Source organism: Hyla sarda, chromosome 6 (assembly GCF_029499605.1).
Source record: "Hyla sarda isolate aHylSar1 chromosome 6, aHylSar1.hap1, whole genome shotgun sequence".
In the NCBI taxonomy this organism is placed as follows: domain Eukaryota; kingdom Metazoa; phylum Chordata; class Amphibia; order Anura; family Hylidae; genus Hyla; species Hyla sarda.
In genome coordinates this window covers 271659976-271672176 of record NC_079194.1, presented here as the reverse complement: position 1 = coordinate 271672176, position 12201 = coordinate 271659976, and the positions used below count along the sequence as shown (strand labels likewise).

At 44.5% G+C, this 12201-nt stretch overlaps 1 protein-coding gene across 16 annotated transcripts in view; it reads right to left on the bottom strand.

Moving 5' to 3' along the window:
- Positions 1 to 12201, bottom strand: part of LOC130277059 (forkhead box protein A4-like) — a 403578-nt gene that overhangs the window by 311153 nt on the left and 80224 nt on the right. For 12 of the 16 annotated variants that reach the window (XR_008845358.1, XR_008845361.1, XM_056527308.1 and 9 more), the window contains one exon: positions 9782 to 9869. The exons of the other annotated variants lie outside the window; for them this stretch is intronic. Coding sequence is in view for 2 of the 12 variants with exons in the window: in XM_056527308.1 (XP_056383283.1) it covers positions 9782 to 9869 (88 nt within the window). In the remaining 10 variants the exon portion in view is untranslated. The remainder of the gene's footprint in view (positions 1 to 9781; positions 9870 to 12201) is intronic. 16 annotated transcript variants of the gene reach the window in all.

Sequence of the window (12201 nt, the reverse complement as noted above, 5' to 3'; positions counted from 1 at the left end):
ATTTTTACACAAACCAGGGGTTTGCACAAAAAGTTACAACTTTTGGCTGATCTTCACCAGGCTCTGACCTTGATAAATCCCCCCTTGGCAATTACCTCTCACACACTATGGGGGAGATTTATCAAAACCTGTCCAGAGGAAAAGTCGATGAGTTGCCCATAGCAACCAATCAGATGGCTTCTTTCATTTTTCAGAGGCCTTTTAAAAAAAATTAAATAAGCGATCCGATTGGTTGCTATGGGCAACTCAGCAATTTTTCCTCTGGACAGGTTTTGATAAATCTCCCCCTATGTCCTCACCTTGCCCTCTCTGTGTTGGTGTCCCTGAAGCTTCTGTCCATGGCTTATAAAAAAAGACCACTAGGGGTCCCCATCCAGAACATAATCCTGTTCGGCTGCAGCATCATCTTTTGTCCCAGCTAAAGCAAAGGCTGGGGCACTCCTCTGTGCTCACCTCTGTCCTGTCTAGGGGTGTGAATCGCCAAGAATTTGGCGATTCGATTCGAATCGCGATACCAGTGTGGCGATTCGATATATCCCGATATATCGCGATACCGTCTAGGTGACGATACATCGCGATATATCCCGATATATCGCTCACCTGGGAGCATTCATAGATCCCAATAGACGCCACTGTCAGCTTTGACAGCGGCGATCTAGTACTCCGGTGCTCACTTTTCTCATGTTATCCCGTCCGGGCTGCAAAATAAAATAAAACGCACTTTATCTTACCTGCCAACGAGCCCCCGGAGCTCCGGTACAGGTGTTCGGTCCCCGAGCTGTATTCTTCTTACTTCCTGTTAGTCCGGCACGTCACATGGAGCTTCAGCCTATCACCAGCGGAGGCGGGACATCGCTGCGGCCGGTGATAGGCTGAAGCTCCATGTGACGTGCCGGACTAACAGGAAGTAAGAAGAATACAGCCCGGGGACCGAACACCTGTACCGGAGCTCCGGGGGCTCGTTGGCAGGTAAGATAAAGTGCGTTTTATTTTGCAGCCTGGATAGGATAAAATGAGAAAAGTGCGCACCGGATACTCCTTTAATAGCCAGCCGCGGCGATTGCCGCATGCTGGCTATTAGCGGCGGCCCCCGGCTACTGAAATCAGCCGGGGGTCGCATAGTACGGAGTGGGCACGAGTCGGAGCCCGCTCCATAGCCGTGTCAGATCCGGCCTGCCCGGCTCCACAAATGTGGAACTTTTATCTCCTGATGCCCGGGACATGACATGCTGTTCCGGGCGTCCGCAGATAAAAATTCCACATCCCTAAAAGAATCGATTCAAAAATATTTTGAATCGATTCTGTATCGGCAAATGAAAAAATCGCGATTATCGCGAGAATCGATTTTTTCTTACATCCCTAGTCCTGTCTATCAGACTTCTCCCTGAAATCAGACAGGAGGGGGCCACAGAGCAACCTGCAGTGATTGGCTGAAGAGACCCAGCACAGCAGATTTAGGGAGGAAGTGAATGCATGGTGAGTGAGGGCAGGCTCGGTGCTTGCCTCGGACATGCCCCTTTCTGGTAAGTGGATGTCAGAATGAGTGAGCAGTAGAACAGAGGGAGTTGTGAGCCAGATACAGAAGCTAGACACACAAGAAAGACATGTAAAAATCACTTGCATGACCAAGTGAGTAACATATATAAGCATTACTGTTTTTTTCTGTGATATGACAAGTGCGCTTGAATTCATCATCATCTTTGTCCCATGTCACTCAACCATCACACCTGAACTTTAAGTCATAGTTCAGAGGTTATCCAGCCTTATAAAATTTAAGGCCTATGATCAGGATAGGCCATCAATATTTGGTTGATTGGGGTTTGAGTCCTGGTACCCCCACTTATCAGCTGTGATGTGTTTACAAGTGCTTGTTCCTGCATTGTTGCACTATTAGTAGCAGCAGTGCAGTGTACTGCAGCATTATCTTAGCTCTCCTGTTGATTTTCCGGACTCCTGTATTTAGAGATCTCTGATATGCGGACCACATTGCAGCTGCCTCATAGATAAGTACCTGTAGACAGGGCCGCCATCAGGGGATACAACCAGTACCCCAGTAAGGGGCCCGGACCCCCAGGGGGGCCCGACTGGGCCAACCCCCTTTTATTTTTCTTTGTGAATCAGTGAGTAACTGCCACTCACTGACCGCTGGGGGGCATCACTATGCACTAACAGGCAGTCAGTCAGTTAAACCAGAGATGGGGCCCGCTGCTATCATCACGTTCCTTTTTTTTTTTTTATTACTGAGGCCCGACCAGACCATCCCAGCCCTACCCTGGCTGTCTGCGTCTGTGATCCGGATCTGGAGGGAGAGGTAGCGCCGTCCGGAGGGGAGCACACTGACACTTTGTGGCTGCAGCTAGTAAGAGACGTGCCTGCGCGTGGCCGTCAGTTTCCAGCAGGCCTGTGACGTCAGCCACGTGTCCCTCCTCTCCCTGCCCGGCACCCGCAATAGAGGAGCAGATTACCATGCAAATTACCATGGCCGGTATTTTTTTTGCAAACAAGGTGGCAACCCTATGTGTATGTGTGCATAAGGGCAATGTGTGTGTATATTGACACTGAGTATGTGTATATGGGGGCTGTGTATTTGTCTGTGTATATACAGTATATATATGGGGGCTGTGTATATATATATATATATATATATATATATATATGGGCTGTGTATGTGTGTGGGGGGCTGTGTATGTGGGAGTGTGTGTATAGGGGCTGTGCGCACAGGTGTTGGTGCTGTATCTGGGTATGGGGGGCACAAAGTGAACACTATTACTATGAGAGGCAATATTGATGGAGAGTTTGTATAGAGGTGGGGATGGTGCTTTAGAAAGGAGCCTAAATTGTGTGTTCATCAGGTTCTGCTGAGAAAAGTCTTCATGGAGGTCCAGGCCAGATGGAGAAGGAAAAGAAACTTGAACGACTTCGACCAGAGAAGATGTCGCCTGTGAGTCCTGTCATTGTAATCACCTATACTGTCAGCAGACGCTTTCTGGATTCTACCTCTGTATGGTCAGTGGGGGAGATTTATCAGAACCTGTAGAGAGGAAAAGTGATGCGGTTGCCCATAGCAACAATCAGATTGCTTCTATTTAATTTTCAAAGGCTTTCTTAATAATTAAAGCAGTGAGCTGTTTGGCTGCTGTGGACAACTTCTCCACTTTTCCTCTCACAGATTTTCATAAATCTCCCCCAGTATGTGGGAATATTCACTATTTTTTAGGGCAGTTTTACAGTAACCAGAATAGGATATATTTGATTATAGCAGAGTGCGGTGCAGTTACATACTTTGCAGCACAGTGTTTTACGGCACTGCCCTCTGCTGTAATCTAATAAAAAATTCATAATTAGAAAAAAACTGGGTGGGTGGTCCCTGGGGGCAAGCCACCTAGGGGGAAGGGGGCCCATGCCTTCACCTGTGTAAGGGGCCCCGAAATTTCTGATGGCAGCCCTGCCTGTAGATAAAGATAGATGAACAGCATCTAGTATCTGGAGTATATAAACATTCTATTTTAAGTGTCACATAAAAAAACAGAGTACATGATTTAAAAAAAAACAAGCCAACATATTTTCAGACTGTAGGCCCTTGCTAACTGCACGGAGAACTTTGTGTGGCCAAATGGAATTAGAAAAAATAACAAAAAAGACACACACTCCACCCCTTCAGTAGACATCTGCTTCTTAGAGTACAAAAGTGGCAGAACAAACATATCCCCCATCTGCAGGATAGGAGATAAGTGTCTTTTCGTGGGGGGTCCGACCACTGGGACCCCCCCGAGATCCCTCGTATGGGGCCCCTTGAATGTGAGAAAAAGAGATGGGCACCGCAAATATGTCCTCCGTGGGTGCAACAAGTTGCCAAAACGAAATTGTTACAAAAGAAGAAAAGAAAAGCTAGCAACCATAGGTAGATGCACACCAACACATGCATGTAATATGATAAATTACATTTTTATTAACATATAGCAAAAAGGGGATGAACACACAATTAAAAACAATATAAAAAAACATAAAAATGCAGGAGTATAGGAATGTTATCCTAACTCTACCCCCTAATTCTCGCTTAATGGTGAACAAGGGTGAAGCAAGTCCCATATATACACACTATGTATCAACACTGAAATATAAGGTGCATAGCTGCATAACCACCAAATTCCAAAAGTAAATTAGGGTAATATACATTTGAAAAGTGCCCAGTGCAAAAAAATTATAATCACAAAAACAACAACAATGACAACACCTATAATAATAATGATAATATTGCACTAACTATTGCACTCTATACAAACCACCATAAGCAGCTGTGCAAAACAATTTGTAAGAATATAGCAAAGAAATGACATACTATAGAAGGTGAAATAAAGAAAGTGCAAAGTGTATATTGCAGCTAAATAGACCCAGGCTTATAGCAATCTTAGAATAACTAAGTGTAGGGACAACTTCACTGGGAGTAAGGGGGACAACAGCCCCCACGCGTTTCGCCACCCGCTACGGCGGCTTCCTCAAGAGTGACTATCTACTTCCCAAAGTGCTATATATATATATATATATATATATATATATATATATATATATATAGGGATGTAAGAAAAAAATCGATTCCCGCGATTATCGCGATTTTTCACTTGCCGATACTGAATCGATTCAAAATATTTTTGAAGCAATTCTTTTAGTGATGTGGAATTTGTATCTCCTGATTCCCGGAACAGCATGTCATGTCCCGGGCATCAGGAGATATAAGTTCCACATTTTGTCTGCCGGATCTGACGCGGCGTAGCTCTGGGTGTATGGAGCATGCTCTGGACTCCTGCCCGCTCTGTACTCTGCGGCCACCGGCTGTTCTCAGTAGCCGGGGGCCGCCGCTAATAGCCAGCATGCGGCTGGCTATTAACCCTTTAGATCGCCGCTGTCAAAGCTGACAGCGGCATCTAAAGGAACATGTGTATGCTCCCTGGTGGGCTAGATCGCCCCCCCCCCCCCCCCCCCCCGCAGCGCGATTGCGGGCGGGCGATCCACTGTGGAGGTAGCCGGAGGGCTTACCTCTGCTTCCTGCTGTCCCGTGGCTCTGTCATTGATAGAGCCTGGCTGGACCAGGCTCTATCAATGGATCGCAGATAAATGGAGTTCAATAGAACTCTATTCATCTGTCTGAGGAATCTAATGATTCCTAAAAGACTAATTAAGTGTATAAAAAAAAAAAAAAAGTTTTAATAAAAGTGTCAAAGACATAGTTTTTTTAGACCGAATCGGGATATATCGCGATGTATCGTCACCTAGACGGTATCGCGATATATCGGGATATATCGAATCGCCACACTGGTATCGCGATTCGAATCGCCAAATTCTTGGCGATTCACACCCCTATATATATAATAGCCATATAAATATCAAACACTTGTATGGGTAATTACCTTTGATTGGCATACACAGAGACCATGGCCGTGTGGTTCTCCACACTTCACACTGGTCCTTTACAGTATAGGAACATCTATCTCAGAGAGAAAGGTGTAACATAACTCAATAATTTAGATAAATGGACAATCAATTTAAATATGCATAATGACAAAAAGATTATTATATGAACACATTCCATTATGGCTGAGGACGCATTCCCCTGATGCGTCAATAACTCGCATCTATATATACAAAAAACCTGAAAAAAAAACCTTGTATTTCCACCTTTCCCTCCATTCACACATCGAAAATCATGACCATCAAAGAAGCCCTTATGAACAGAATATTGGCCATCTCATAATAGCCGTATACTGAAGTCCAAACAGGCAGCCAAGGGATTCCTACCTTTGTAAGCCCCCTCATAAAGTCCTTAATAAAGAAAGTCCATAATGTAGGCTCCAATAATGCAGAAACAAAGGCATAATGAGGGACATTTATCAATGTTTGCTTATGTATTCTTTTTTTTAGTAATTTTTTCCTAACTGTTTTTTTGCTTATGTGTGACTTATTTATCAACTGGTTTCAGCCTGTTGATAATTTTCTTTCACGTAAGCAATTTTTCCTTTTTTACTTTGGTAGTAGCTTTTTATGCTCCATGTTTGAGCTGGAGTAAATTTAGTCAATTTTTAACCTTGTTGCGACTTTTTTTTGCGCAGTTGCGACTGTCGCAGTTGATAAATATCCGACTAAAGCAAATCCATTTTGAAAAATTTACTACGTGAGCAAGTTTGAATTTTCTTGCTTTTCTTGTTCTTCATGCAAATTGTCGCACGAAAACACACGTAGTCACAGTTGCGACAATTTTGCGACATTTATAGTAAAGAAAACCTGACTAAACCCGTTGATAAATGTCCATCAATATCCAAATCAATCTTCAATGCACGTCTCCTCACAGGTCCATTCCAAGCAAAAAGCCAGGTACCATAAACATGATACTGCACGGAGTAAGTCCTCCACAAGGAGATTAAGCCAAAAAGGGGGTATCTCATATTCCCAGGATCTCCAAATCACTTGTCTGATCTTCCACCAATGGTCCAGACATGTCAATCCATGCAATTCCAACAGACACTGATGTAGAATTATAAACCCAAACAAAGACAGGTAGTGAGAGCCTTTGGAGAATCTATGGGGCTGAGCAAAACATGAAATAAGTAAAACATAATAAATATATGTTATTATGTGCATAAAAATGGGGGTGGAGTAAATGAAAATGTAGAATGAATGAGTTCTGTACATGGAATGATGCTAAAATGATGTGCAATAGAAAATAATTGTGCATTTGGGCATGAAAAAAAAGGGGGGGGAAGGATGGTAAGAAGTGAAAAGTTGTGAAAAACCAAAACTCACAAGAAATATCAGTGAGAAAACCATGAAGAAAATTAAAACCTTAAATAAATTAAATATATTCCATAAACATGAAAAAACAATGGTAAAGGTTAATTCCTCGTTAAACCACGTTATGCGACTGTATTGAGATCAAAAATCCATTTCCATTTATGCCGCAGCAAGAGACTCACTACATCCCCCCCAAGCATTCCACATGAAAGTTTTTCCAACCCCACTACCCTCATGCCGCAAGACATACCAGAGTGTTGGCTCCTAAAATGCACAGCAACTGACGTCAATATCCGATCCCTCCTGAAATCCCTCTCAGCCACAGAGATGGTGGAAAAGTGCTTCTGAATGCATTTACGTAGTTCTTGTGATGTCTGTCCAACGTATACCTGGTGACAAGGACAAACAATGGCATATACTACATTCCGTGTTTTACAATTATTGTAGTGGTGTAGACCATGTCTGGAGCCATCACCAGGATTAGCAAATTCCTTGGTTGGCTCCATATATTGGCACACCGAGCACTCACCTATTCCTCAACCGGTCCTTAAAGGGGTATTCCGGTGAAAACCTTTTTTCTTTTAAATCAACTGGTGGCAGAAAGTTAAACATATTTGTAAATTACTTCTATTAAAAAATCTTAATCCTTCCAGTACTTATTAGCTGCTGATTGCTACAGAGGAAATTCCTTTCTTTTTGGAACACTAATGACATCACGAGCACAGTGCTCTCTGCTGACATCTCTGTCAATTTTAGCAACCATGCATAGCAGATGTATACTAAGGGCAGCATGGTAGCTTAGTGGTTAGCACTGCTGCCTTGCAGTGCTGGGGACTTGGGTTCAAATCCCACTAAGGAAAACAATAAATAAAGTGTTATTATTATTATAATAACGTCAGCAGAGAGAACTGTGCTCGTGATGTAATCAGAGAGCATTCCAAAAAGAAAAGAATTTCCTCTGTAGTATTCAGCAGCTAATAAGTACAGGAAGGATTAAGATTTTTTAATAGAAGTAATTTACAAATATGTTTAACTTTCTGCCACCAGTTGATTTAAAAGAAAAAAGGTTTTCACCGGAGTACCCCTTTAAGCATGTCTTTTGAAATCATCAACCCATAAACAATCTTGCCGGATTCTCAGAAACTGGCCTGTTGGAACCCCTTGTTGTATGGAGCCCCAGCTCGGCTCTGGCTCTGCTCCTGTAGTGACGTGTCGCACCCATTGTGGAAGCTGGTTGAAACACGCCTCCTCCATTTATCTCTATGGGAGAGGCAGAGACACACGAATGCTGTGTCTACACCTCTCCCATAGAGATGAATGGGAAAGCGTGTTTCGACCAGCCTCCGTGCTGGGTACAAAATGCGAATTAGAGGAGCAGAGCCGGGGCTGAACCAGGGCCCCGTACAGGAGATGGCGGGGGGGTTACAGAGGTCAGACCCCTCGTGATCAAACACTTTTCCCCTATTCACTGGATAAGTTTGTTCTGACGAATATCTCGTATGAGTCTAATCACATGAACAGGTGTCTTTTAAACAGCCATATACCAATTTTTTGTGCAATATTAAGGAATATACTGTACATAAACACTTGCTCCTGTGTTACCATAGTTACATAGTTCATAAGATTGAAAAAAGACCAGAGTCCATCAAGTTCAACCTATATCCCTAATGAGTCCCTACTGAATTGATCCAGAGGAAGGCAAAAAACCCTCATACTAGAGGTAAAAATTCCTTCCCGACTAGAAATATGGCAGTCAGAATAAAATGGGTTTTCAGATGGTGTCTTGCCTACAGTCAATCGGTGGGAGTGTTATGGTCTAGGCCTGCAAGTTCTGCTGGTGCTGTGAAGCTAGTGAGGGAACCATGAACTGTGACATACTAAAGCAAAGCATGATTCCTTCCCTTTGGAGACTGGGTCACCGTGGACCACTTCCTTGCTAAAGAAGATGTTTATAAAAATATTTATAAAGATGAGATACTGTATCTTTTCTCCCCCTTATTGTACTGTTTTTGACCGTGATGTAAATAGTCCATGAAATTAACTCTTTAAAGATACTGACTGGTGCATAGTAAGAAAAAATTAACACAGTTTAAAAAGACCCAGGGAACAACTCCAACAGGGTTAAAGGTCATGATACATGAATAAAAGTGTACATAAAATAGGACAATGTCAAACAAAAATTACAATATGATCCTATGGGTTAATATGGCAGTCATTAAGGGTCACATAAAAGTTATTAAAATACTGCATATTATAATCCTAGGAGGCACTGCTGTCACATTTTGCTGTGTAAGTAAACAATAGTGGAAATGTGATCTTGTCTGCAGAGTTGCGCTGTCAGAGATCCAGGAGCATTTTCTTAATTTTTGAGGCAGCATTGCATTGGTGGATGTGAATAGTTATCTTGATTATATATCTTGACTATAAACAGTGGTTAAAGAATGTGCCTTACAGACAATATAAAAGAGTACGGAAGAATTGCACAAATGACTATATGTTCAAGCAACAGGCTAAAATCCTAACTAACTAAGCAGTTTAAAGAAAAGAACTATCCGGAGCCCATAATTATAGATGCATATAAGAAAGTAAAAGATAAAAGTCAAAGGGAATGTCTAAAGTCCGATAAAATAATAAGTGGGAACTCAGATGCGAATGAGAGATTAAAATAAAATTTTGTCACCAAATACTGCAATTCTTCCTCAAAAATTAAGAAAATCCTGAGCAACCACTGGCACATCCTACAAAACGATGATTTACTTGGTGGGAAGTTACCAAACATGCCACAAGTTACTTTTAGATGGGCACCTACACTCAAAAATATTCTTGCCCCGAGCATTATTAAGCAGCACAAGACCTCTACCACCAACTCCACGCTACCTCCTGGATCATTCAAATGTAATCACAAAAGACGCCTGTGCTGCAAGGAAATTAAGAATGGGATTACCGATTTCTGCTCCAACAGCACTGGAGAGAAATATAAGGCAAAACATAGACTCACCTGTCAATCTTCTTTTGTAATTTATCTGTTGGACTCTGTCTGTGGAAAACAATATGTCGGATGGACTATCCAACCACTGCCGAACCGCCTAAACAAGCACAGGCAAAATATCAGGAATAAATTTATGCTTCATAGCGTATCCAGTAGGGATCGACAGATTATCGGTTTGGCCGATATTATCGGCCGATAATCACGGTTTTGGGCATTATCGGTATTGGCAATTACCTTGCCGATAAGCCGATAATGCCCCGCACCGCCCCCACCGCACCGCGACCGACCAACCCGTCGCACCGCGTCGCACCCCTAACCGCACCGTCCTGGCCCCATTGCCTCCCCCATCCCCAGTTTTATAATGACCTGTTCCCGGGGTCCACACTACTTCTGGCTCCTGCTGCCATCTGCATTACGCTGTGCGCAATGACGAGTGACGTGACGCGACGTGACGTCACCGTCAGTGCGCACAGTGACAGCTCAGGAGGATGCCACCGGAGCCAGATGTAGAGTGGACCCCGGGAACAGGTAATTATAAAACCGGGGGTGGGGAAGGCAATGGGGCCGGGGCGGTGCGGTGGGGGGTGTGGCGCGGTGCGACGATAGGACTCAGGACCCCCGGACAGGCAGAGGGAGAGTAGCAGGTGGAGGCGGCGGTCTATGGCACCGCAAAAGCCACTGCAGTTCATTGATTTAAAGCGCCCGTTTTAAATCAATGATCTGTAGCGGTGTCGCGGGGGGTAAATAGCCGATAACTTATACCGGAATATCGGTATAAGTTATCGGCTATCGGCCCTAACCTCCACCGATTATCGGTATCGTCCCTAAAAAAACGATATCGGTCGATCCCTAGTATCCAGACACTGCGCAATTTCACAACAGGATGGGGAAAATCTTATTTCAGTTATGCTAATTGATCATATACACAGTGACCTATCAAACCGATTCAAAATATTAAAAAAGAAGGAAGTCTTTTGGATGTATAAATTGTCCACCATTTCCCCGAGGGGACTCAACGAAATTGTTGAGACCATTATATGAGTCCATTACCATCTCTATATACATTAATAATAATATATAATACTATGGCATTATTTACTAGAAATAGCATTTTATCTACTTTACTACAGGTTGGTCTCATTTACATACACACATGTGCTTTTATGCATAAATCACTGGTTCCTGCTTTCATATAACATTATATATATTTTATATACATTGTGCCTCTATGCATAAATCTCTGGTCCAGTTTTAATATACATAATTTTATAACATTTATTTATTTACACTGTTACGTCGAGCGCTCCGAGTCCCTGCTCCTCCCCGGAGCACTCGCGGCGTTCTTCTGCGTGCAGCGACCCGGTCAGACCCGCTGACCGGGAGCGCTGCTCTGTCATCACCGGCGGGGATGCGATCCGCATAGCGGGACGCGCCCGCTCGCGGGTCACATCCCAATCTGCTCACCTGCCCCGTCCTCCTGCTGTCCTGTCCCGGCGCGCGGCCCCGCTCTCTAGGGCGCGCGCGCGACGGCTCTCTGAAATTTAAAGGGCCAGTGCACCATTAATTGGTGCCTGGCCCAATCAGTACCAAACACTTCCACATTATAAAAACCCACTTCCCATTCCTGTCCTTGCCGGATCTTGTTGCCTAGTGCCAGTGAAAGCGTTCCCGTGTGTCCTTTGCCTGTGTATCCAGACCCTTGCCGTTGCCCTTGACTATGAACCGTTGCTGCCTGCCCTGACCTTCTGCTATGTCTGACCTTGCCTTTTGCCTAGTCCTTCTGTACCGCGCCTGACTCAGCAGTCAGTGAGGTTGAGTAGCTATTGGGTGGAACGAACTGGGGGTTACCTGCCGCAGCAAGTCCATCCCGCTTTGCGGCGGGCTCTGGTGAAAACCAGTAACCCCTTAGATTCCGTTCCCCTGGTACGGCCCACGCCATCACCTCACTGACAGAGGATCCACTACCTTTGTCATCCCTGCATACGACTCCGGACCCTGACAGTAGATCCGGCCATGGATCCCGCTGAGGTCGCTGACCTAACCTCCGTGGTCGCCCAGCAATCACAGCAGATCGCGCTACAAGGACAACAGCTGACTCAGTTGACCGCTATGCTGCAACAGCTTCTGCCTCAACAACAGCAAGCATCTCCTCCGCCAGCTCCAGCATCTCCTCCGCAGCGAGTGGCCGCTCCCAGATTCCGCCTGTCCCTACCAGATAAGTTTGATGGGGACTCTAAACTGTGCAGTGGGTTCCTGTCCCAGTGTTTCCTACACCTGGAGATGATGTCAGACCAATTTCCTACAGAACGGTCTAAGGTGGCGTTCGTGGTCAGCCTGCTGTCTGGAAAGGCCTTGTCCTGGGCCACACCGCTTTGGGACCGCAACGATCCTGCCACTGCTACTATCCAGTCCTTCTTCTCAGAAGTTCG